The sequence below is a fragment of the Hoplias malabaricus genome, chromosome 9, assembly GCF_029633855.1.
Source record: "Hoplias malabaricus isolate fHopMal1 chromosome 9, fHopMal1.hap1, whole genome shotgun sequence".
Taxonomy (NCBI): Eukaryota; Metazoa; Chordata; class Actinopteri; order Characiformes; family Erythrinidae; genus Hoplias; species Hoplias malabaricus.
The window spans coordinates 9796604-9820615 of record NC_089808.1 but is presented as its reverse complement, the minus strand read 5'-3'; the positions used below and the strand labels follow the sequence as shown (position 1 = coordinate 9820615).

Sequence of the window (24012 nt, the reverse complement as noted above, 5' to 3'; positions counted from 1 at the left end):
GTGTTTTTGCTCCAGGGCTCCTCTAAAGTGTAATTCATTTATACAGCACTGTTCTGAAATCAGGATAGAGGGCGATGGAGGATTAAGTGGTTTCCTACACTCCACCAAAAGACATAGTGCGGATAGACATAGTGCAGTTTCCGTTGTGCTGAGCCAAGAGTAGCAACAACTCTTGCTATGAAGGCATTGGAAACAACCATTACTTCACGAGAATCTTATTTTAAATATTGCCAACCCTGTATCAGTATTAACTGATTTATGTGATTCATGTGAGGTGCATAGGGTGACCAGATGTCCTCTTTTACCCGGACATGTCCTCTTTTTAGACTTAAAAAAAATGTCTGGGCAGAATTTCACAAACGTTCGGGATTTTGTTTTTCTAGAGCTTACATAGAACTTCGAGAAGCGTTTCGTTCACAAACTAGTCCCGCCCTCCCCTACTCCGATTGGTTCGCTTGAGTGAGAAGGGGGCGTGGTGAAGGAGCCTAAAATCTTCTGATTGGACGGTCTGAATGTAGAGTTACTGTTATTGGTCGATAACCTTCTCTGTAAACATTTAATTGGTCAGTCTGCACATCAGTAGTCCTTGTTTAGTAGTCCTTGTAGAGTTGCACATTAAAAAAAATATATTATATAAAACTTTCTAGTGATTAAAGTTAGTTATTGCCCTTTTAAAACATTACCTCTAAATGTGGCTTCTATTTAAAATGATGAACTCTGGAAGTAGCCACCATTACAAAAACCCTAAATGACCTCCATTGCTGTTAGCCCTGCTAACATTTTGAGCTTTTTCTATGCTAATATAGTAATAGGATTTTAAAGAACGGGTCCAGGGCAGCGTTTAAACTTCATGGATTACTGTGGAGGCTTGTGCATCTCAGGTTTGTCTTTTGCTGATCCTCATGCAGTAAAATTCACTCTAAGAGTATTAGCTTGATCAGCCAGCCATGAACGAGCTGCTGAATAAGCAAGGCTCTTTTCGACTGGTACAGACAAGTTCCCTGACAGACTCTTACCAACTCTTAATTTGAGTTAATGCGCAACTCTTAGAAGAGTTGATGAAGTGAAGTTTAGGAGGTTTTCGCCTGGAAACATCTGAGAAAAAAGACTGAAAGCTCAGAGGCAATTTACATAAAATATTTCTCACATTAATTAGTGTACTTGTCAATTTTGGTGCAGTTCTACTATGGCCATTTTAGTGATGCTTAAAGACCTGATGAAAAAAGTTAGTGCTTATAGGTTTTTAATGCCATTGTTTAATCCTATTGTACATTCCATCAGTAGGTTTTTTTCTATTTTATACTCTTAAAAATAAAAGGCGCTACAAAAGTTTCTTTGAGTAATAAAGAACCACTTTTGGTTCCATGGAGAACCACATTTGCTAATATGTTTAAATGGATATGTTTAATGGGTCCTTCAAAAATCCAGCAGGAAAACATCTGGTAGTATGTACTCTATAAAGTAGCCAGTGTTGAACACAATCATTAATTGTCCCTACAGCATCACCTATAAAAACAAAAACATATAAATCTGATTTTACATGACCGATTTACACATATATACTTAATCAAAGCATTGATTAAAAATGTTTTTAACAAGACAGCTGGTTGAGGCCCACACGTGGCTAGCTGAATAGGTTGTATGTGTTATGTACAGACCAACCAGACCAACCCGAATGAGACGTAAATTGCTGATGCAGATCAGGAGGACAAAATAAGTTAAACCTTTGGAACATTCAACTCTAACACAAACACACCTTTCTCCGGTGTGATGGCACTATAAAGAAAGTTTCGATGTTGTGTTTCTGCAGGAAGGCATTTCTCTCTTGTCCATTTCCTGGTTCTACCTCGTAATCTCCATTTAGGCACTCCAACGTTGACCGAGTGATGTGTACTTTCCTGTTGGTCAGGGGGAATAAACACCAACTTATACAACAATCTGCAACCAATCAACAGTAAGAATCACTGACATTCCAAAGAACTAATATCTAATTTCCAGGTATGCTGAAACAACAAATTGAAAAAGCTATAATATATAAAACTTACACTGTATTTTATTGTTTTACTACAAAATGACCATAATTCTATCACAACTCCATAATAAATCAATTTTCATTCGTAGTGAAAATTAATTCCCAATAAAACAGTCTGTTCAGAAAAAAAAAAATCTCTTTAACTCAGAATTGGTAAATGATTTCTGTAAAAGTGCTCTGTTCTGACTGGCTGCCCTGTAACATTCTACATATAAAAGCAGTCCAGGCTCAAATGTGGAACACAAATTTGAACTGAAATCCCCAAGGAATGTGGAATTAAATGAACTTCAGCAGCTCTTTTTAAATCCTTGGAAGGCTTCCTGACAGCCAGGAATAGTATGATACTTAATCATTTTTCCATATTTCCATCATGAACATAGAGTGTGGAGTTTGGGTGTGAAATAACATTTTTACTAGAGCTCTGTCGGTGGTCTTATTCTCACCCAGGCAACCCCCCAGTCTCCATAACATTGGCCAGGGTCACGTCATTGGACCAGACATCATACTGCCACTTCCTAAGCCCCAGAACACCACAGAGCACTCGGCCAGTGTGCAAACCCACGCGCATGTTCAGGTCAACCTCAGTGGCCTCTGCGACTGACCTGCAGGACAGGAAGAGCAGAGCAATTACAGGAGAAGAGAAAGGGCTACTGAATGATGGTGGTGGGTAGGGGAATTTAAATATGATATTATTGACTAATATTACTTTCCCCACTCACTGGTGCACAGAGATGTCAGCAAAAACAGGTGGTACATTAGATTTGGGAAAAACCTTTGATTGACAATGACAGGGAAATACTAATTCTGACTTTGAAATGTATATAATGAATGTTTTGTGTGACCAAAAACATGAACTAAGCAAAGGTTTTTGTTTTAACTGACATCTAGAAGACAGAACTATGAAATATATTATTTACAACATATTTATCTGAGATAAGAAAAGCATACACAGTGAAATAATATTAAAAAAAATCACCTCAAAGAAATGTCAAAACTAATCCCTTTATTGAGGAGTATGTAAAGCCATGAAATAAATACCTCTGCACCTTAATAGTTTATAACATGTCAGAAAACCATTTTTATTGAGCTATAATCCAATACTTCCAATACTATAAACACTATCTAGCGGAAGAAAGCAAATGTCACATCATAAGAACGGCTTTATATCGTGAGGAGGGTCACATATGAGATTCAGCCTTAGATGTTTAATGGTAATTAAAATGAAGTTTCCTTGATTCTCCTGCCCTGGTCAGCATTTCTTGGGTGACATTCAGTGAACATTTATTTATTGTCAGCTTTATACGTCAGCTTTATATATTTCAGCCATTTTGGTGCATATTCATATCCGTGCATATGTCGATTATCATTAAACAAAATAGAAAACCCAGAAAGTGGTAAGCTTACTTATTTCAGCTTTTTAAAATGGAATTCTTATGTCTCTCTCTCTCTCTCTCTCTCACTCCCAAACACATATTCAATCAAAATGGCCAATTTCTCACAACCACTAGGTTTGGTTTTCTCTCTGAAAGTGGCATGTTCTCCTGTTGAGGGAGTGTTTGAAAGTGTGTGTGTGTATATGTATGGTAAAGAAAGATAAGCCACAGGAGGGTCTACTTCTTTTTCCCTAAACACCGGCCATTCCTCTGCCAACAGGAGGAGGAGTCTGCCTGAATATGAGGGATTATTGTCCATTCACATTATAGAGCACTCTATCTCTCTCTCTCAGCTTTGACCACAATATTCAAAAGCAAGTGTCTGAGTCTGTGCAGAAGTTTGTGTGATTTATGTTTACAAGCAGTAACACTTTTCATTTGTCCTGAAAATCAGGTTATCCGTTTTTTAAAAATGCTAGATCTGTTGCTGAAACATTTCTGTGAAGATTTGATGGTATTCAGTCATAAGCATTAGCAAGGTTTGGCACAACCAACTGATTATTTTTAAATTACCACTTTATTATTAGGTAGACATGATAATTCGTAGCACAGCAGTGACTCTGATTTATTTGTAGAGTGTGTATGTAGTGCTTGTTTGAGTGTATCAGGCATGGCAAAGAAATTAGTGTTTTTACAAGCCTCAAAGATGAGAGAAGGCAGTGACTTGTTACCAATTTTGTCTAGTATTTAAACAAAAAACGTAAACAGACAAGATATTTAATAGTTTGAACTTTGAACTTACCTGGAAAGCCCTGCCCCCCAAGTTTTCACGATGTGTTAATTAGGTTTGTCATGTGGGGAATCCTGGTTGACTTAATCGCGTTCTAATATATGAATGGCAGCAAGTGTGAACGGGCCGAAAAAAAGGTTCGCGCCCCAATAATGGGCCTCTTATTGTTTATGCCTCTCTCACAAGAATATAAAAATATATTTGATATCAACCTATATATATCTACAGTTGAAAAGTAGACACTTCAAGGTTTCCAGGGTATGTTGAATTTTTTCCTAGGATAAAATGTCGCAGAGTTATATACGTGTTTAGGTGGAATTTCAGTTATATCCCACTGGCGAACCGCCGACTCCATAGGGTTAAGCACTGTGGGTGTATGTTATTTGTGCACTAGACACTAATTCTGTTATAAGTGGTGAACCAAGTACCAAATTATGTATTTGATTTAAAGTAAAGATAACAAAGTTAAAATTATACTTAGTAATATTAGTTCTCCCTTTAGACCTCCACTCGAGAATCAAAAGTAAAATATCATGTTTTATTATGGTTCTAATGTCCTATTGTAATTTTCATAACAAGACTTTTACATAATCAACATATTTTAAGTGGAAAAAAGTTTCACTCTTGGTTCACCAATCTTTTTATTGAATGTCTGATACTAGTCTGATACCAAGTTATCATAAGCACAAAACACCAAAGGCAAACTATTTCAATTAGACAGAACCAGGTGGCAATGAAAGTTAAGATTTATTTACCACTTGGTTGCATAGCGTTTTACATTAGTTAACATTAGTTGCTTTATACACAGGTTCACAAATGAGTGCACTGTACGCTGACTGGTGTTTTGCTTTGCACTTTCTTTTTGACATGCTCTGTTTTTATGCACACAAAAGCCAAAATGACAAATTTGAATAATATAGTGGAGTAAAAATTAAGATTCACCCAAAATGGAAATATGTCAGACTAGATACATTAAAAAATACTACTTATGTACAATAGCAATTGCATTTACTTTGTTTACCGCTGACTGTACAGTATATTCTATATACTCATATTAATATTATGAGTTCTCCAGACAATCAATTAGTCACCTTGGATGTTTAATGGGGTAGCAACTTTAGGCTACAGAAATGTCAGAACTGTGGCCAAAAGACAAAACTGAAGGACACGGACCGCTGGCGTTTTCATGCTTTGCTTCCAGGAAGAATGGCTAAGGTGCCCTTTACCAAGGAACCTAACCCACAACTGCTACCTGGGTGCCGGGGTAGCTGCCCGCTGCTCTGGGTGTGTGTTCACTGCCCCTAGTGCACTAGAGTTTCAATTTGATACAAACAAATAATTGTTCATTCTGATAAAAATATGAATGACTGAAAATGTGTTATCTGGTCAGCTCAGTTCTGCCTGTATAGTGTTCATCAGTGACTTTAGGGAGTCTTCAATGAGGACTGTGTTCTAGCTGTGGTTCAACTTCATCTGCGATATTCTGGGAGTGTTTTAATTACACAGAAATGGGTCCTTTGGTTGAGGTGAAAGTAAATCTAAAGCACAATGCCTACGTTGAACCAGGTGTTGCCTTTTGCTCATCAGCTTAGTGAGGTGCATAACATTTCTATCCTGGTATTTTAGGATGACAATTCTCACATTCACAGGTCTGCAAATGTTACCTTTCCATTTCTCATATCTTTGTGGGAACAGAACATAGAAAATGTCTGGCCCAAGTGTGCATTGTGTATGTGAGCACATTCAATTTTCACACTTCACTACATTTTCATTCATTCTCTGTAAGCGCTTATCCCGTTCAGGGTCGCAGTTGGTCCAGAGCCTACCTGGAATCATTGGGCGCAAGGCGGGAATACACCCTGGAGGGGGCGCCAGTCCTTCACAGGGCAACACAGACAGACACACACACACACACATTTCCGGACACTTTTGAGTCGCCAATCCACCTACCAACGTGTGTTTTTGGACTGTGGGAGGAAACCGGAGCACCAGGAGGAAACCCACTCGGACACACGGAAAACACACCAACTCCTCACAGACAGTCACCTGGAGCGGGAATCGAACCCACAACCTCCAGGCCCCAGGAGCTGTATGACTGCGACGCTACCTGCTGCGCCACCGTGCCGCACTTCACTACATTTTTCATATTCAAATATATTAGTATTTACTGTTAAATATGCAAATACGTGCACCCTGTCATCTGTACACTGCAGTTTCAAAGTGGAAATTTTCAGCCATGACGTTGATTATTTCACTTTCGATTATATTCAAAAGTAAGGAGGCAGAAAAGAAAGGAAACACCCATAACACCCGTATACCACCGCTTAACAGGTATTTGTGTTTCACTTATATCTTGTGTCTAAAATTGGATCACCATTTTGCTTTCTTTTTGTCTCCTTACATTTGGGACACCTTGTAAAATGTTACATTTGATTTTCACATAGTACTGAAAGAATCTTCAAGAAAGGAAGGTGTTTCATAGAGAACGGCAGGGAGAGGTTCAAATTGTGTTTTGATTAAAAAAAAAAAGGAAATGATTAATCACTACCTTGCCTTCTGTTTTTTCTTGTATTTACACATAGTGTTACAGCTTTATTGGACAGAGGTTTGTAGAAACAATGCAAATCAAATATTTTGAGGAACAAGCAAACGTTTCTATGTGGAACTGATCATTTCCTGAAAGCTCAGGTTAGAAAACTGTTCTGCCGATCCTTCTGTTTCTCTTTAAGGTCACCCAACAAATTCACTTCCAGTCCAATATCTTAGAACCACAGTTTATTCCCAAAGTCTCTGGGAATTGAAATGACTAGAGCAGAATATGCAGGCATCAGCAGCAGTGCTGCAGTCCCCTCCAGTAAATGAAAGAAATGCTGCACCACAGTGAGGAAGATAAGTATCCAATCAGTAACACACCTGTGGCCACCTCCAGTCCTTGGACGCCTAGACATTTCTCTGTTCTTAAATATCCCAATGGTGCCTTAGAGAAAATCACCCATTCATGAACGTATGCTATCCAGAGCATTCTTTGTGCTACAATACACGTTTAAAGTTGGTCATCCTAAGTTTCTTTTGAAATCAAGGGTATCAATAGGTAGCTTGTGCTTCTCTGAGCATTCACACCTTCTACTCTTCTGGGAAAGCTTTGTAATAGATGCTGGGGCTTTACAGTGAGGATCTGATGACACTCAGCCTTGAGAGAACAAGTGAGGTCAGGTACTGATGTTGGATGATGAACACCACCGCAAATCATCCCAACTGAATTGCTCTCCATCACTTCCAATGATCCACAGCCAATGCTGGTTAGCTTCACAGCCCCCTAGGCCACACTGGTTTGTAGCTAATCTTATATAATGCCATAATAGCTGGTCCTAACTGTTAGCCCATTATACCATCATCTAACTTTATTAATTTTTATTTAGTGACTGATTCATCTGTACCTGTTTATTGTATCATGATGCATACTATGTAATGTACAAAGATTAGATATCATAAAACACATACAGAGACGTGAGTAGAGGCTTCAGCACTGAGCCTCCTCCATCATTCCTCTGGTTCATTCATTTGTAGTCATCCCCACTCTCTCTGCATCCATTTGTGTGTGTGTGTGTGTGTGTGTGTGTGTGTGCTCCTCAGATGAACAGTCAGTTATGCTGTGCTCTGAATGCCATGCGGAAGCTGGTTATGCATTTGGAGTTCAGGCAGACACGGAGTGCATGTCTTTCTTTTTTTCTCTCTCTCTCCTTACGTTGTCTCCATCTCCCTCTATTTATTCTCTCTCTTTTCTTACCTCATTCTACCTCTGTCACTCTGCCACCCTGCCTTCTTACACCCTCTCTCACTTTCCCCCTCTCTCAAAGCATGTAAATGGGCCGTGTGTTTTGAAGCTAGCTGTAAAAGCTTGACTGCAACACTCAGCTGAGATTTCCTGACCCTCCTTGCAACCCCAGCATCCGTCCTGCATCCTGATGGGCTCTGACTATATGCAGTTCTAACTGAAGCTTCTCAGTGAAGAACAATATCTACATCTTTTGTTTTAACAGAAACACACTACAGTAGGAATGCAACTTGTGATTTATTGTACTATGGGAAAAGCAAGACTTGGGGTGTGTCCACTATTTGAATTTGAAAAAAATAGGCTTTAAAAAAAATAAAAAGGTTAAATTTCATGAAATTGGCATGTAGTCGACCTGGCATTTCATACTCTGTAGTAGAGGCAGATTTAATATATTTAAATACTTTCCATCAGCTACTAACAAGCACAGACAAATCAAATGCACTAAAATTAAGCAATCCTATCTAAGACAATTAGCAGTTAAGTCCAAAGTGTTTCAGATGCATAGACGAGGGGACAATCTTAGTTGGTGCAATTAAAAAAAATGTGTATTTGGTCTGTAAGTGCATGTGTTTAAAAGCTGAGACAAAATAACTTTAATGTCCAAGTGACAACACAAATGCTAACTTTGCTCAGATTTGTTTGAAATTTAATTTAAACATTATCTATAGGAGAAACTGATGCTATAACTATACATTTTTCCAAACAAATTATTTCTTATTAGCTACTAATTATGCTGAAGTTAATTATGTCTGTAAAGTTACATCATAAAATCCGGAGTGAGTCATAAATTGCCACCAATCTCAAATACTGCAGGGTTTAATACATAAATAGTTTTTTTATTTGCCACACAGATTTATCACAGGTTTACTTCACTAGATCAATGACAGTGTTTATTTGCATTAAATTCACTATATACAGGAGGTCCTCGGGTTACGTCAGTCCTGAGTTACGATGTTTCGTGGTTACGACACATCTCCCATTTACTGTATAAAGCCTTGTTTCGACTTAAGTGGTTTTGCGTCGTAAATGTCGTAATGCGAACTTTGTGTTTCGCGGCAGAAGAATACGCGGTTACGCGTGTTAGGATAGGATAAGTGCTTACAGTATGTTATTTACGTACAGTATGTACGTATGTTCCGACTTACACTGAAAATCGGTTTACGATGCGACGTAGGAACGGATCAACGTCGTAAGTTGAGGACCCCCTGTATATGTACCCTATTTTCTTGAGTGCAAATTCTGTTAAATGTACATTACAAGGTCAGTTTAATTTTTTGCACAAACAACTCAATATGACCACAGCACACATTTCCAATGTCTTTTCAGATCATAGTGATTTCTCATCCAGTGCCATCTGAGGGCTGGAAGGTAATGTATGTTCAACAATGGTGACCGACTTTAACATATACAGACTTATTTCTCCATGTTTCCAGCTTACTTTCTACTTCTCAATCAGATAAATATTTGAGAGAATTAAGAAATCAAAAGTACTTTACAAAATGTCCCAACTTTTACGGAAATGGGATTTGTAAACCAAAGCAAGAATACTTCAGTATGGACCGCAACTACAGACATAAATCACTAGGCACCTAGGTTTGTAATTATATTCCTAAATGTCTAATTATACATGAGTATCAAGATAGCAATTAAATTTCTTAATGAAAAGAAAAAAAATCAGATTTTCTTCACAGTAAAATTAAATTCCAAATTCAACACACTTTCATCACCTTTGCCTAGAAGTGTGTTACACCACATGGACTGAAACATTGTCTTCCTCTGGGGATCTGAGGAAGCTTCTAGTGTGAAAGCACAATCTTATCTTGAGATGTGAAATCCGGAGAGTGCCACACTAGACTGTACATGAGAACTTGCTCCAAGTGCGCAAGCAGCACTGAAAGACATTCCCCATCACATCCAGAGCTCAAGATTTTGTCACCTGATTGTGCAGAATAAATGCTTTAAATGTGTGTTAATCCAACATGTGCAATTTTTATATAGACCGCTAAAGGCTCAGTGTTTTAGTTTGATATTAGTGTAGAGCATTAAACTCAGATCAACTCAAGCTTAAAACCAGTGATCTGGCAAATCACATCAAATATACAGAGTTATCCCCACTAAGTCCAATGTAGCTCCAGATCTTACTTAGCAGCTCTATTGTACGTGTCATGAATGAGCTTGACTGCAGAAAATTCTACATAGAATAGACCTTTGCTAATGAACCTGGACTGTGGAGTTACATTTAAAAATAAAAAAAAATATCTGTTATTTTAAAATAGAGTGGGGCCAAATTTATAGCCCACATCTATCTAATAAACTGTGAAGTAGCGACTAACATGAAGAAGCTTAAGCTGTGTCCTTTTCACCAGTTACTTGTTCCAATATTCAATTCCACCTTAAAGAGTCCAGCAGTTGTATTCTAGTGACTGTAAGGCTGAAAGTTGGTTCTGTATTGACCACTTGTGTCAAAAATTAAATCTCATTCCACCTTAAGTCATGCAACAATTAAAATCCAGCACCCGGAAGTAACTGCCACATAATTTAAGGTGGAACACAAAACAAAAAAGCCAACTTCAGCTTCTGAAGAAAAAAAAAATCTTTCTGATTTTGACATATTGTCTATTCAGGTTGTTTCTTTACATAAATTCTGTCCCAGACAATAGCAGTGTGTGGCATACAGTTTAATTTTAAATATAGATCCCTAAATCTTAAAATGATCTAAAAGCATGATGTATTAGATTTTAAATGTTATTACTTCATACTCCCCACTCATAGGACATTTGTGCCTATAAAGCATTGAGGTTTTAAAGTATAACTTCTCCTAATTCAGGAACCACAATAAGACAAGGAAGAAGAAGAAAAACAGCAGCAAAAATCAAAACTTTAAGGGTCCTAAACTAAAGCATACTGCCACGGCGGATATTAAATATGCATATGAACAACGTATACCTTACCTTTGACGACTTTATGCGTGGAGGAAGGAAATGACACAGTACCTTCATTTTTATGTTTTTGGTTGTGTAAGTAGACTGCTTCTACGTCTAATCTAGCACTGATGCTTATATACGATACAAAACTGCAGCAGAAACTTTAAGGTGTCTACACTTTAATGGTCATAAGGCTTTTAAGGGTCATGCTCCAATTAATGTTTTAGATTATTTTCATCTAAATTTTGTTACAGAACCATGCTTTAATAAAACGACAGGTTTAACTGCAATACTCAACATCATTAGTGGACATATTGGTAATCATAAAACTGATATCAGAATTAAAACATTTCGTAAAACTTTTTATTCAGTGTAATTTAAAAGTAAACCTATTTATATTTAACATAAATTCATTTTTAGGGTTAAAAAGATGCCATTATGCTTTGTTTAACATTTTGCCAAATTATCCCTTTAAAGCAGAGGTTCTTAACCTGGGGGTTGTGACTCTCTTGTGGGGCACAGCATCAATCTTGAATTGTGGCAAGTGTGGTTCAAAAAAAAAAAAAAATTATAAAATAAAAATAAATAAATATTTTTTTTTACAAAACGATACCAGTGCACTGCTAAATGCACAACAGTCAAAGGTGCTGTAGATTTACAGATAATTGGGTGGTCAAGAAATATTTTTCACCCTCAAAAAGTGGTTGCACTGCAAAACACTGGACAGGTTAAGAACTCCTGCTTTAAAAGGATGTAATTATGTGTTCCATACATAATTAAGAGAGAGGAAGCTGAATGACTGGAAGCCCATCTTCAGCTGATGAGGGTTTGATGCTAAGCAGGAATTAACTGCATTAAGCAAGGTCAGTAAAGAATGCACACTCACGTGATGGTGTCAATCATGTCCAGGCCCATCTCCACACAGCAGTGGGCATGGTCAGTCTTGGGCTGGGTCAGTCCCGACACACAGTAATAACAGTCTCCCAGGATCTTAATGCGCCTGCAGTGGTTCTCCTGTTAAACAAAAGGAACAGGAGAAAGGCATTGTGGGGATTGTAGTTTATGTTCATTAAATACAATCTGTGCATCAATTTAAAGTGGATGTAGGTGGTTTGTCTTAACAGTTTTGGTTATATTTCTTTAAAAAATGCTATTTTTATAACAATCAGGAAATCAACTGATCTGTTGACATAAATACATTATTTATTTTCTATAAATATTGCCCAATTATTTCATTTGGGGGTGGCACGGTGGCGCAGCAGGAAGTGTCGCATTCACACAGATCCAGGGACCTGGAGGTTGTGGGTTTGATTCCTGCTCTGGGTGACTGTCTGTGAGGAGTTGGTGTGTTCTCCCCGTATCCGTGTGGGTTTCCTCCTGGTGACTGTCTGTGAGGACTTGGTGTGTTCTCCCCGTGTCTGCGTGGGTTTCCTCCAGGTGACTGTGAGGAGTTTGGTGTGTTCTCCCCATGTCCGCGTGGGTTTCCTCCGGGTGCTCCGGTTTCCTCCCAAAAACACACGTTGGTAGGTGGATTGGCGACTCATAAGTGTCCATAGGTGTGAGTGAATGTGTGTGTCTATGTTGCCCTGTGAAGGACTGGCGCCCCCTCCAGGGTGTATTCCCGCCTTGTGCCCAATGATTCCAGGTAGGCTCTGGAGCCACCGCGAATGAATGAATGAATGAATGAAAGCAGAGTGAACATTGTTGTAGCTATTTGGTGTTTTCTTACATCTGAATGAGGCACAAGGTAGATGAATGGTGCTGAAATGTGCTTCCTCTCTGTGTGTGACTTATCAAATCTTGGCGTTAATGTATTTCAGACAGCTGGCTTTTGAACGAGGGCTTAATGTGGGGGGTGGGATTTTCAGATGTTTCCTACAGACCAGCAAGATCATACACAAATACTGTGAGGCCTAACAGGACGAGTTAATGACCTCTTAATTTCCACAGCATGTGTGTGCGCTTTCATGGGTTCAATGTCTCAAAACTCTTCAACATTCTGTTCTCCAACACAGCCGGTCACTTTAGATAACTTTAGATGTGTGTGTGTGTGTGTGTGTTTGGGTGTTGGAACGTTTTGCCCCCTACAGTTGCAAAGTACTTCACTTTTACAACACTGTTCTGCAATCAAAGGGGGACGGAAGGAGGGAAGGAGGGGGTGTTTTTCCTACCCTTTTCCAGAAGATACATAGTGCAGTCTCTGCAGTTCTCTATACACCTTATTACAGATCATTGAAGCATCACAATGAATTGAAAGCTGTAATTTTAAGGTAAAAATAATAACTAGTGATGTGATTTAAATGTATGTTGGTTTTACGTGATTTGTCATGAAAGGTTAAAGCAGGTATTGATGTAGAAATTTGAATAATGGCTTGCAGCGCACTGTTACCAGTTGTTCTTGTAAAACGAATATATTTTCTAGACTGATATCAAACTGATGAAGTGGCACTGAAAACTGTTGATGACTGTGTGAATTGTCACACAGTGCACAGGTGTTAGACTCTGCCACCATGATTCACTCTTTTCTCTACACACTCCACTGAATGTACAAATGAGAGGAATGGGGTTTGTGTTACAGCATGGGGTCTCTTCTGCTGTGTTGCTTTGTTGGAAACAGCTCTAAATAGTCTCATTAAAGTGTGTGTTCAGAGAACATATTGAAAGTGTGACTGCTCACTGGGTCAATGACACTGACCAAGACCTATACATCGCCAATAAACAGAAGAGGGTAGTAACTACAAAATAAGGCTAAAGGTTTGTGGACTCCTTAAGGTCCAACCTTTCAATACAGTTAGCAGAGTGACAACCAATCAGATTTTGTGTCATAACTAACTGTACAATGCTCACAGTCACACACTGGGGTCTACAATCAAATGTACAGCAACTGGTGATATATTGATTGAAAATGGGCATAGAGTATCATTAATGCAAGGCACTAAATAATGAAACCTTGTGGAACATTTATACTAGTGAGTGAGTTACAACCCATTTCCAAGAGATTCTTTATGTAACTAATATATTCAAAACACATTTATTAGCAAGACCTAATTATGTTGCTTGCGGGATGGTGGTACAGCAGGTAGTGTCGTAGTCACACAGCTCTAGGGACCTGGAGTTTGTGGGTTCGAGTCGCACTCTGGGTGACTGTCTGTGAGGAGTGTGGTGTGTTCTCCCTGTGTCCGCGTGGGTTTCCTCCGGGTGCTCCGGTTTCCTCCCACAGTCCAAAAACACACGTTGGTAGGTGGATTGGCGACTCAAAAGTGTCTGTAGGTCTGAGTGAATGTGTGAGTGTGTGTGTTGCCCTGTGAAGGACTGGCGCCCCCTCCAGGGTGTATTCCTGCCTTGCGCCCAATGATTCCAGGTAGGCTCTGGACCCACCGCGACCCTGAACTGGATAAAGGCTTACAGATAATGAATGAATAAATGATGTTGCTTGTATACATATAACTACTGACTGTCTGAAATGAAAGACTGGATCACGCAATATTTTCTCATATTAAAGTCAGATAAAACTGAGTCCTTGTTACAGGGTACAGATACTTTGAAACAAATGCTTGGTAAAACTGCTATTAATTTTGACAAATTCACAGTAAAACCAAGCACCTTCATTAAAAACTTAGGGGCTGTTTTTGACTCAACTCACTTTTGACACCCACACATTCAACCCACTTATGTAACATTCCAAGAAATGTGACATATATTATTCTTAAAAGATGAGTAGCAGCAAGTAAATGCATTTATAACCTCATGACTAGATTAGTGCCATGAGCTACTGGCAGGAAGCTCATAAAAAGCATTACACAAGCTACATTCAGTTCAAAATGCAGCAGCCAGAGTTCTTACCAATGCCAGACAATTTGACCATATAACCCCAGTTCTCTCATCCTACGCTGGCTACCGGTAACAATTTGCATTGTCTATACAATACTCATCTGAGCTTATGAATATCTACAGGGGTTGGACAATGAAACTGAAACCTGGTTTTAGACCACAATAATTTATTAGTATGGTGTAGGGCCTCCTTTTGCAGCCAATACATTGTCAATTCGTCTTGGGAATGACATATACAAGTCCTGCACTGTGGGCAGAGGGATTTTAAGCCATTCTTCTTGCAGGATAGTGGCCAGGTCACTACGTGATGCTGGTGGAGGAAAACGTTTCCTGATTCGCTCCTCCAAAACACCCCAAAGTGGCTCAATAATGTTTAGATGTGGTGACTGTGCAGGCCATGGGAGATGTTCAACTTCACTTTCATGTTCATCAAACCAATCTTTCACCAGTCTTGCTGTGTGTATTGGTGCATTGTCGTCCTGATACACGGCACCATCTTCAGGACACAATGTTTGAACCATTGGATGCACATGGTCTTACTGGTGCAATGTGCAGTTAATGAAGATTGGCCACCAGGCTGCTCCAATTTAGCCATGAAACCTCCCACACTACAATGACAGGTGTTTCAGTTTCATTCTCTAACCCCTTTAAATAGTTTAGGCCCACGGTATCTCACTGAATTTCTCATATCCTATGACCCGTCATGTACACTTTGCTCAAAAGATGCTGGTCAACTCTTAGTTCCTCACATTAGGAAAAACAATGCAAAAATGCCTTTTCTCACAAAGCTCCTCAACATTGGAATAGCCTTACTGTTACTATTCAGGGCTCAGACATACTGTCAATTTTTAAATCCAGACAGAGAACTTTCACACAAGCTTTTATTTAATCATCCATTTTCAGTCAATGTTTATCTATGGGTGACATAGCAGGTTTTACATATTTTCACTACCTTTTATTAACCCTGTCTCACTACCATTGTTACAGTTTTTTAAACATCAACCACACTGTATACTCTCTCTCCCTCATGTCTGTTGCTGTGTACTCTTGTCCACATTCTGGACAACTTTTTTGCAGGGTGTTTTCCTGTTTTCCCATGAACCTGCTAAAACCCCCTTTTTTCTTTTTTCTTTGCTTCTCTCTGGTTTTCTTTCTCCCTCATGCATCAATATGCCCTGATTCTGCTTCTCTTCCTGGTGTTAACCTTATCCAGACCCTGTCCCTATGCAACCTGTTCAAGATCTTTGTCTCTGTTATAGCATCCTGCATGGATATGCAAGGCACTGTTTATGCCCAAATACACTTTACACCAGTTTCTCCTCTCCCACTGAATCACTGTGCACTTGTCCTGCTCCCTCATACGTCTTCATAACTTATATTTTACATTCATATTACCTATAAACCATTAACTCTATTGGTTGCTTTTCACTGCTGTTTTGTCATCTGTTGTGTTCTCCATTGTTGATCAAAGGAGGATGGGTTAGTTCCTTTCAAGGCTTTTTCCTGAGGGAGTTTGTCCTTGCCACCCTTGCCTTTGGCTTTCTCACAGAACTATTCTACACCCTTTTACAGAGCAACAGTCAGCTTTCCATTCTGGAAATGCAGCGTGGCACAAACAGTATCCAACAAAATGAAATCTTTTGAAAATGTTGTACTGTGCAAAATTTCAGACACCTGAGAAAATGAGTAGTATGAGTTTAGGGCGGCATAGTAGCGCAGCAGGTATTTCATCCGGGTGCTGCTCCGGTTTCCTCCCACTGAATTGGCGACTCAGTAGTGTTTAAAGCTGTGAGTGTGTGTCGCCCTGTGAAGGACTGGCAGCCCCTCCAAGGTGTGTTTACGTCTTGCACCCAGTGATTCTGGGTAGGTTCGGGACCCACCGTGACCCTGAACTGAATAAGTGCTTACAGACAATGAATGAATGAATGAATGAATGAATGAATGAATAATATTCTTATGTGCCTAAGGCATTTGCACTATACTGTACACCAAGGTGAAAATCCAGTTTGATGCACCTCATTCAGCACCCCCATTTACTCCATACCATAGGGTAATAGCACAATAATTGTAAAATTTTTAAACTGTCAAATTATTTAAACTCATTTAAGAAAACAAAAGTGGATACATGTTTGCTGTTGCTAATTTATTTGACATTCTAAATATTATTTCTGTATTCTGTGAAATTCTCCAGGAACAGACGCCCATGGTCATTTTAGGTCAGGCGGTCATCCAGCATGATATTTTTCTGTCTGACAGTCTGCAGTGGCAGCAGGTGTAAGAGTTAGCTGAGGAAGCACAAGAAGTGAGACTGCTGAGCTCTGAGATACCTCTAAATAAAAAGGTGGGTTCAGCTTAAACAAAATAAAGACTGGGGTAGCTTGTATCACGAGGTTTTGTTGGAGATGATTGTAAAAGTGGGAAAAAGTGTGTTTGTGTGTGGATGTGGGGGTGGTTCATTTCTAATACTGTGGAGTTGCCTTTTTAAAAATGGGTTCAACCACGAACATTTCAAGGCTGGTGTAATTTGTCATTCTTTAGGGTATAAAAGTGGCCTTAAAAGACCTGAATGGAATTTTGCCTACTGTGCCTCCATCACTGAAGTCATTAATCTCCATTACACTGCACTGGTCTGGACTCACCCATGGGAAAGACTTGCAAACAGACCACTGAGGACTGGAAGAACAAGCAGTATCTGAGAAACACAGACAGACTAACGCACCTGACGCAGGCAGAATAATTGCTTGCGTTGCTTAACCAACCAGAGCAACGAGCTGCACTCGGCATGAGCGGAATACTTTGTTTCTAATACAGTAGCCAGTGCGTATAAATCAGAGGTAAACACTCAAGGAAAATGCTCAGTGATTTCTGTTTTTTTTTTGAGCTCATTTTTATTCAACAGATTCATCATGCTTCAGCCAATCACAAGTTGATTTCCAATAGGTGAGACAAGTCACTCTGTCACTCGGTTACAACATGATTTCAGGTTTAACTCCTTTTCTAGTTCTAAAGTTTATCTCTATTTGTGTGTTAGGTGTTGTTCCCTATATGTCTAATTAATATTTACCACTTCTGCATGTGCACCCTCACATTACTTCAGACAGCATCAAACCTGACAGCAATTTATAAGCTACAACATTGGTGTTAAATCTTGCTCCATTCAATCCTCTCCTGCATTAGTTTACATTTTGATTAGATACTTCATATGGGAGCCATCTTTCTTTTTTATTCTCATATTTATACAGTGTTTTGTATTTTATTAAGCTTGTTTGCAATGTAACATGAACTTGTGTGGACACCTGGTCATCCAAAATTTCTTCTGGAGTGAGTTTATCTCCCTGCAACATCCCCTATATACTCCTCTGAATCACAAAAGCCATGCTAAACCACTCTATATCATTTCATGTTTATTGGATGGTGCTCCATCACTCCAGAGAGCATACTCCCAATGCTCTACATCCCATTGTTGGGGCATTATACCTCTCTAGTCTACTGGCTTTGTGTTTTGTGACCTTAAACGTATGTGCAGCTGCTCCAGAGTGTTACAATCAGTGGGTTTTCTGTGTCCTCCACGAGTGCACAATAAGGTAGGTAAACAAGTACTAATCATAAGGGGTGTCTACAAACGTTTAGAAACAGAATCTATTTTAAGCTACACCCACTTCACTGTGAAAGTGCTGAAGTGTCCTCTAGTCCTAATCTAATCTCTCTGTTAAAGACCTGCATGCTAGTTCAGACGCAATCGGGATTATCAGTCTCACGTGACACAAGCACACTGCTGCTTTATTTAACAGCCAATACCCCGCACCCCCATACACACACACACACTCAACATATAATGCAAATGATACACACCTCAATCTCACACACACGTGAGGCATGACAAAATGAGATGCAGTTACCTGAGACACGTGCACACACACACACACACAATTAATGCATTGAAGTAAATGCTGAATGTGTAATCTCCCTTAAGCTTTGCCACTGGGGCTGTAGACACACTTACACCTGTGGCTTTCAAGCCTTCTCACCATAAAACATGATGACATGACTAATTAAAAAAAGGAATAGTAATTAATAAGATTCCCCATAAGATTCCAATGTGTTGTTTGCATCTGAATGAACCAAACACTGCTTTTAGCCATAATAAACCATGCCAGGATTATTTTTCGAACAGATTTCACATGTAGCACATGCAAATTGCTAGCTAGCATACACATGTGTGGCCCACATGGGTTGAACATGAATTAGCTGAGTTCAAGGTGGGTATGGGCAGTTTATAACAGATAAATATGCAGTGCGTTGTCTTAATTTATGGTGCTTTTCCACTGCATGGAACCTACTCGCCTCGACTTGGCTTGGCTCTTTAGCTTTTCCACTAGCCTAATCTGGTACCTGGTCCCTGGAACCAGGAACTTTAAGTCCTTAAAAAGCAAGCCATGTAAGTACAAGATGTGATGTGTAAACCTTGCCAAGACTAGACAATCGCCACGAACTGCAGACCTCCAGCACAAATTATCTGCATGAAAATAGTCCAGTTACAGCAGCAGCTTTAATCCGACTCAACGACCATTCCCTACATTACCCTGTGGTTTTCTGAAGAGGTTCAAACGCTCCTTGGTTCAGTGCCGGTCAAAACTCTGCTGTGAGACCTGGAATATGGAGCCGTGTTCAGTCCAAACAACCAAAAAAACACTTATGAATATAGGATGAGTTATCAGCACCTAATGATGACACTGCCATTGTTGTGATTATCAAAGGCAGCAGGTAACGTTAAAGACTGGGGTTTTGCAACACTGCCACCTATACTTCGCGGGGGGAGCTGTGCTAGTGGAAAAGCAACCAAGGGAAAGTGCATCAAGCCATGCCAAGCTGAGCTGAACAGATGCCATGCAGTGGAAATCTCTCTTAGAAGAGATTTAGTGGTTTCAGGTGGGCTGCCTTTATTGGTCCTATGTTCAACCAGTCCTGGTCCCATCACCTAGGGGCAATCCATATATGGCCCTGATATTTAACCTATGGGCAGAACATGTTATTATCCAGCTGGGCTGCCCACATGGGTGTGTTGTAGCTCAAGGATAAGCACCAAAATCTATGTAGAGAAAATATATGCGTGTAATACATCTAAATATTAGTTAAATAATACTAATAAAAATAGCTGTATTTCTGATAGGGACATTTTTGTTGCTTTACAAAGTCACACATTTTTAGAAGCCCAATTGTTACCTTTTAAGACTAAGTTATACTCCATCTACATAGGTAGATGAATGTCAGTTTGAAACGTTGCAACCATTACTACCCACATACTTCTATGCATCCTTTACGTGGGTGTGGATGTTAAGCATTACATCCACTAGAGGACATTTACAAGTCAAATGTTCTTGATGATGACAATCAACACTGAGCAGCTGAAGGAGGCAGTGATATTGTAATGTTACTTACTTCCAAAAAAGTTGAAAGAGGCAGTGGTGTAAAACAGAGGTACTCAGTGAGGCCATTAAAATTATTCTCCATCCACATGTCATAAAGTATTTTCACTTGTTTTACCAAAGGTTGTGCTTCATTTGAACTATCACCTGTACTGCCCCCACAGATTCCAGTGGCCTATTCTGGCCGTACCTTTTAAACGTTCAGAGAATGTACAAAAAAACAGAGAAAATGAATGCAGACTACAGAAACAGCTTAATGCATATCTGTGTATTTAAGATTGGGCAACAATTTGCATTTAATCACTTTTTAAAAGTTGGGAATTGAAAAATGACAGCATCCTAATAATAAAGTTACAATGTAGTGTTGTGGAGTAAATAGTTAAAGAGAAATTTAAATAGCTCCACAATAGCTTTGGTAACATAGCAAAATAGTTTATCAAAATTCACACAAAATGCCACTTTTAATGACTACTGCTGCCTCAGAATTATTCGAAACCTTCTTCACTAGTGCCTTTAGTATGTAATATTTTGCTGCAACATGATGCATAGCCAAACACCAGCCACTGGCAGCGTTCGTGAGGAACCTTAGTCCAATCCTAATGGGCCTCTAGTTAATTTTGTTATTTTTTCGGTTTGCCAATGTGCTCCATCTACCTTCTTCAAATCCCACCAAAGATTTTCTATAGAGCACAAATCAGATGACAGTGACGGCAACTCCAGAATCTTCCAGGACTTCTTTTGAAACCAAGCCTTTGTGGCCTGGAAGTCTTTCCTAAGATTTCCTGATACTTGATTAAATCCATCTTGCCCTCCACATATTGCAGGTTTCCAGTGCCAGAGGAAGCAAAGCAGTCCCAGAGCATCACAGAGCCATGGCCATGATTCACTGCAGGCAGGGTGATCATTTCACAATTCTTCTCAGTAGCTTGTAGTGTAGTTCACAGTCTTTGTTTAAGAGAGAAGCCTGGCTGGAGCTCAGCTACTTTTAAGCTTTTAAAAGCATTCTTCAAGTAGCTTGTAGCTTTCTTGCAGGTTTTTCTTCTAATATTCTTCAAATACTACATTATCTATCCCATACTCACAATATGCATACAGAGCATAGTGTAAATCATTTTTTTCCTTTCGAGTATAAGGTGACATATACTGTATTATAGCAGGCTTCAGATCAATAAGACTGAGCCATTATGGATCTGATACGGTTACACTGCCCATCAGCTGGCTATCTGTGCTATCTTTTCTGCTCTAATCCTCAGGCTTTGGGTTTCTATCTTGCCTTCTGTCTGTATTTCTGTCTGATCCCTTTCTGCTTTGTCACACTTCCGCTTGGACATGTCAGGGGACTGTTCCATATAACATTTGCTAGTTCAGACTCTTCTAGAGCAAGTACACACTTGGGAAAAAATAGATTTTCATATCCTATTGAATCATATCAAGATCATATTTGATTCTTATATTTCAGTGCGTTGGTAGTTCACCAGAAGAATATACATCAAGACCCAAATCTTTATAGGAGTACGTTTACAAGGACACACTTAAATTTTGTTGACCGTGGCTAAAGAAAAGGTTTTGTGAAAAACTAAAATTAAAAAAGTCATCTGATACCTTAGAGAGAACACACTTTTTTCAGTGTTAGTACAGTTTTTGTATTGATGACGGTGATAATGGTATGACGCTGTCTATTTAAGCAATAATACACGAGAGGGAGTGCTATAACATGAGATATTGGCACTGGTGTGCTGCAAGATCAGTACAGCAGTGCCAAAACCTCACGTTACAGCATCAACCTCCAGTGTATTATCGTGATTATACCACAGTTTGTTACTGCCATTTTTAGTTTTGAAGTTAAAAAATAAAGGAACAATGAATATATACCTCCATTCCATCATGCATTCCTTTTTGCCATTTTCAACAATCTCTGGATGTTGAATTGGTTCAGTTCAGGGATTTTGAGCCTTGGTTCTCTCCAGTGAGCCATCCGCCTTCTGTGTTTACACCACTTTCAGTGGCAACCAAGGCTGTATTATTCAAAGCTGCTCTCCATCTTAATCAGGACAGAGCCAGAGCCAAAAATAAATGGTCAAAAATATGTCACGGTTTACCACTCTTTACAGCGGGTTCCGATCATAGTAATATATCATACACTAAATGATGTCAAGTTCTCTGATTAAGTTAAAAGTGAGTATTTTGGAGTATGGATCCAGAGGTGTCCTGCTGAGCTGGTGAACAAGAGCAGCAGAGAGAAAGATATGTATCGATTTAAATTGGACACAGTCACAGAAACCGCACACATTTATCTTTTTCCTGTTTTTATTTCCTTGTGTTTTCTTTTGTTTACCAAACCAAAGGCAGATAATGGGTCCACTGCACCATATCTTTTTACTCTGTTCAAAATAAGGTGTGCAAATCAAACTGAACTGGCTCCCCATTGGTTGAAATAGTCCAGGAATCCCACCGCTGTCTTGTAAGTGCTGACATCATTGATAGGTTACATGTATTTTGCGGAGTAATACCAGAGGATCTTCGGTCAGAATGCCATTTTCATGCATCAGTTTCCATCCTGGAACATTTCTCAGCCAATAACATTGCAAAGTTAGAACTAACTGTGGTATAATGAATATTATTCACAGGCCCTGTGGATCCTGTAAAAGACCACGCCCATGAGGCCAGAAATGCTTTATTATAGCCAACCAGATAGCCAACCAGACCTAGACACTGTTGTCATTCAGAGTCAAGGTGATACTCTACTGACCTGTAAAAGGGAGAACAGAGCTTCTGTTGTTGCGACTCCTTGCTCAGCACTGCAGAAATTGAACTATGTATCTTTTGGAGGATGGTATTTATTCAATACAGCCATCATTATGTGACTGCACTTGCCATAGTGTAAATTACTGTATATGCTTTGTCACTTTGCAGTGACCAGACACAACCTAGCTGAACACATTGTCCAAAATCTGAGGAAACAAGCTTCGAAATATTTAGCTAATAATAAATAATTTAAATTAATATTATGCTTTGAAAATTTGAATAAAGCCTATAGAATAAAATAAGACGGCTAAATTGTGTGGAAAAAAAGGATGATGGTTGTGATAATGTATGTGTGTGTGCGTGTGAACGAGTGTAGGCTTCACTTGGCTGTTGGAGATGTGATTATGACCGCGTGTTCCTGGCCTGTTTCCTCCAGTCTGTCCCTGGCAGCCAGGCGGCCTGAGGCTTCTTAAATCTCACAGAGCTCAGTGGACACATACGCAGAGCCCACACACTTTCCCACCCTCCTCTCAGCCATGTGTGAGCTCTGTGGGCAGAAGCAGTGGGACTGGACACTGCTCCTTAGGCCTGGGAGAAAAGCCCAGAAAGGCCCTGTCATGCACTCAAGGCTAACTAGCTTAGTTGCTCCAATTTAACAAACCATATAATCAAAGGTCTTGAGCATTTCCAAGTCCAGCATTTCAAACAGTGGGCACACTCTGAATTTCACCTTATGGGGCTTTTAGGAGATTTTCAGCACTAATTGATACTGTCCCTAGTGCCATAATTATGCATTAGCCTGACCTAACCTAGCAAATACAACTGTGTTCTATAATTAGCTTATAAGTCTATTTTAGTCACAGTCGCCTGTATGAGACTTTACTGAAATAAAGGAAACAATATTTATCTGATACCTGACACAAAATAAACCTGTGTTTGGCTTATGGCACGTTATACACTAAGGCTGCTATAGCTAGTTAGTACAGAGGTTTTCATCTCTGCCCCCCACTCAGTGTGTTTAATTTTAATGTTAAATCTGTGACCCCTACCCCACCT

At 39.4% G+C, this 24012-nt stretch overlaps 1 protein-coding gene across 1 annotated transcript in view; it reads right to left on the bottom strand.

Moving 5' to 3' along the window:
• adcy1b (adenylate cyclase 1b) overlaps nt 1-24012 on the bottom strand; it is a 94856-nt gene that overhangs the window by 27946 nt on the left and 42898 nt on the right. The window contains exons 5-7 of the mRNA XM_066682121.1: nt 11841-11968; nt 2476-2634; nt 1757-1898 (exon numbers count right to left, since the gene is read on the bottom strand). Of these exons, the coding sequence (XP_066538218.1) occupies nt 1757-1898; nt 2476-2634; nt 11841-11968 (429 nt within the window). The remainder of the gene's footprint in view (nt 1-1756; nt 1899-2475; nt 2635-11840; nt 11969-24012) is intronic.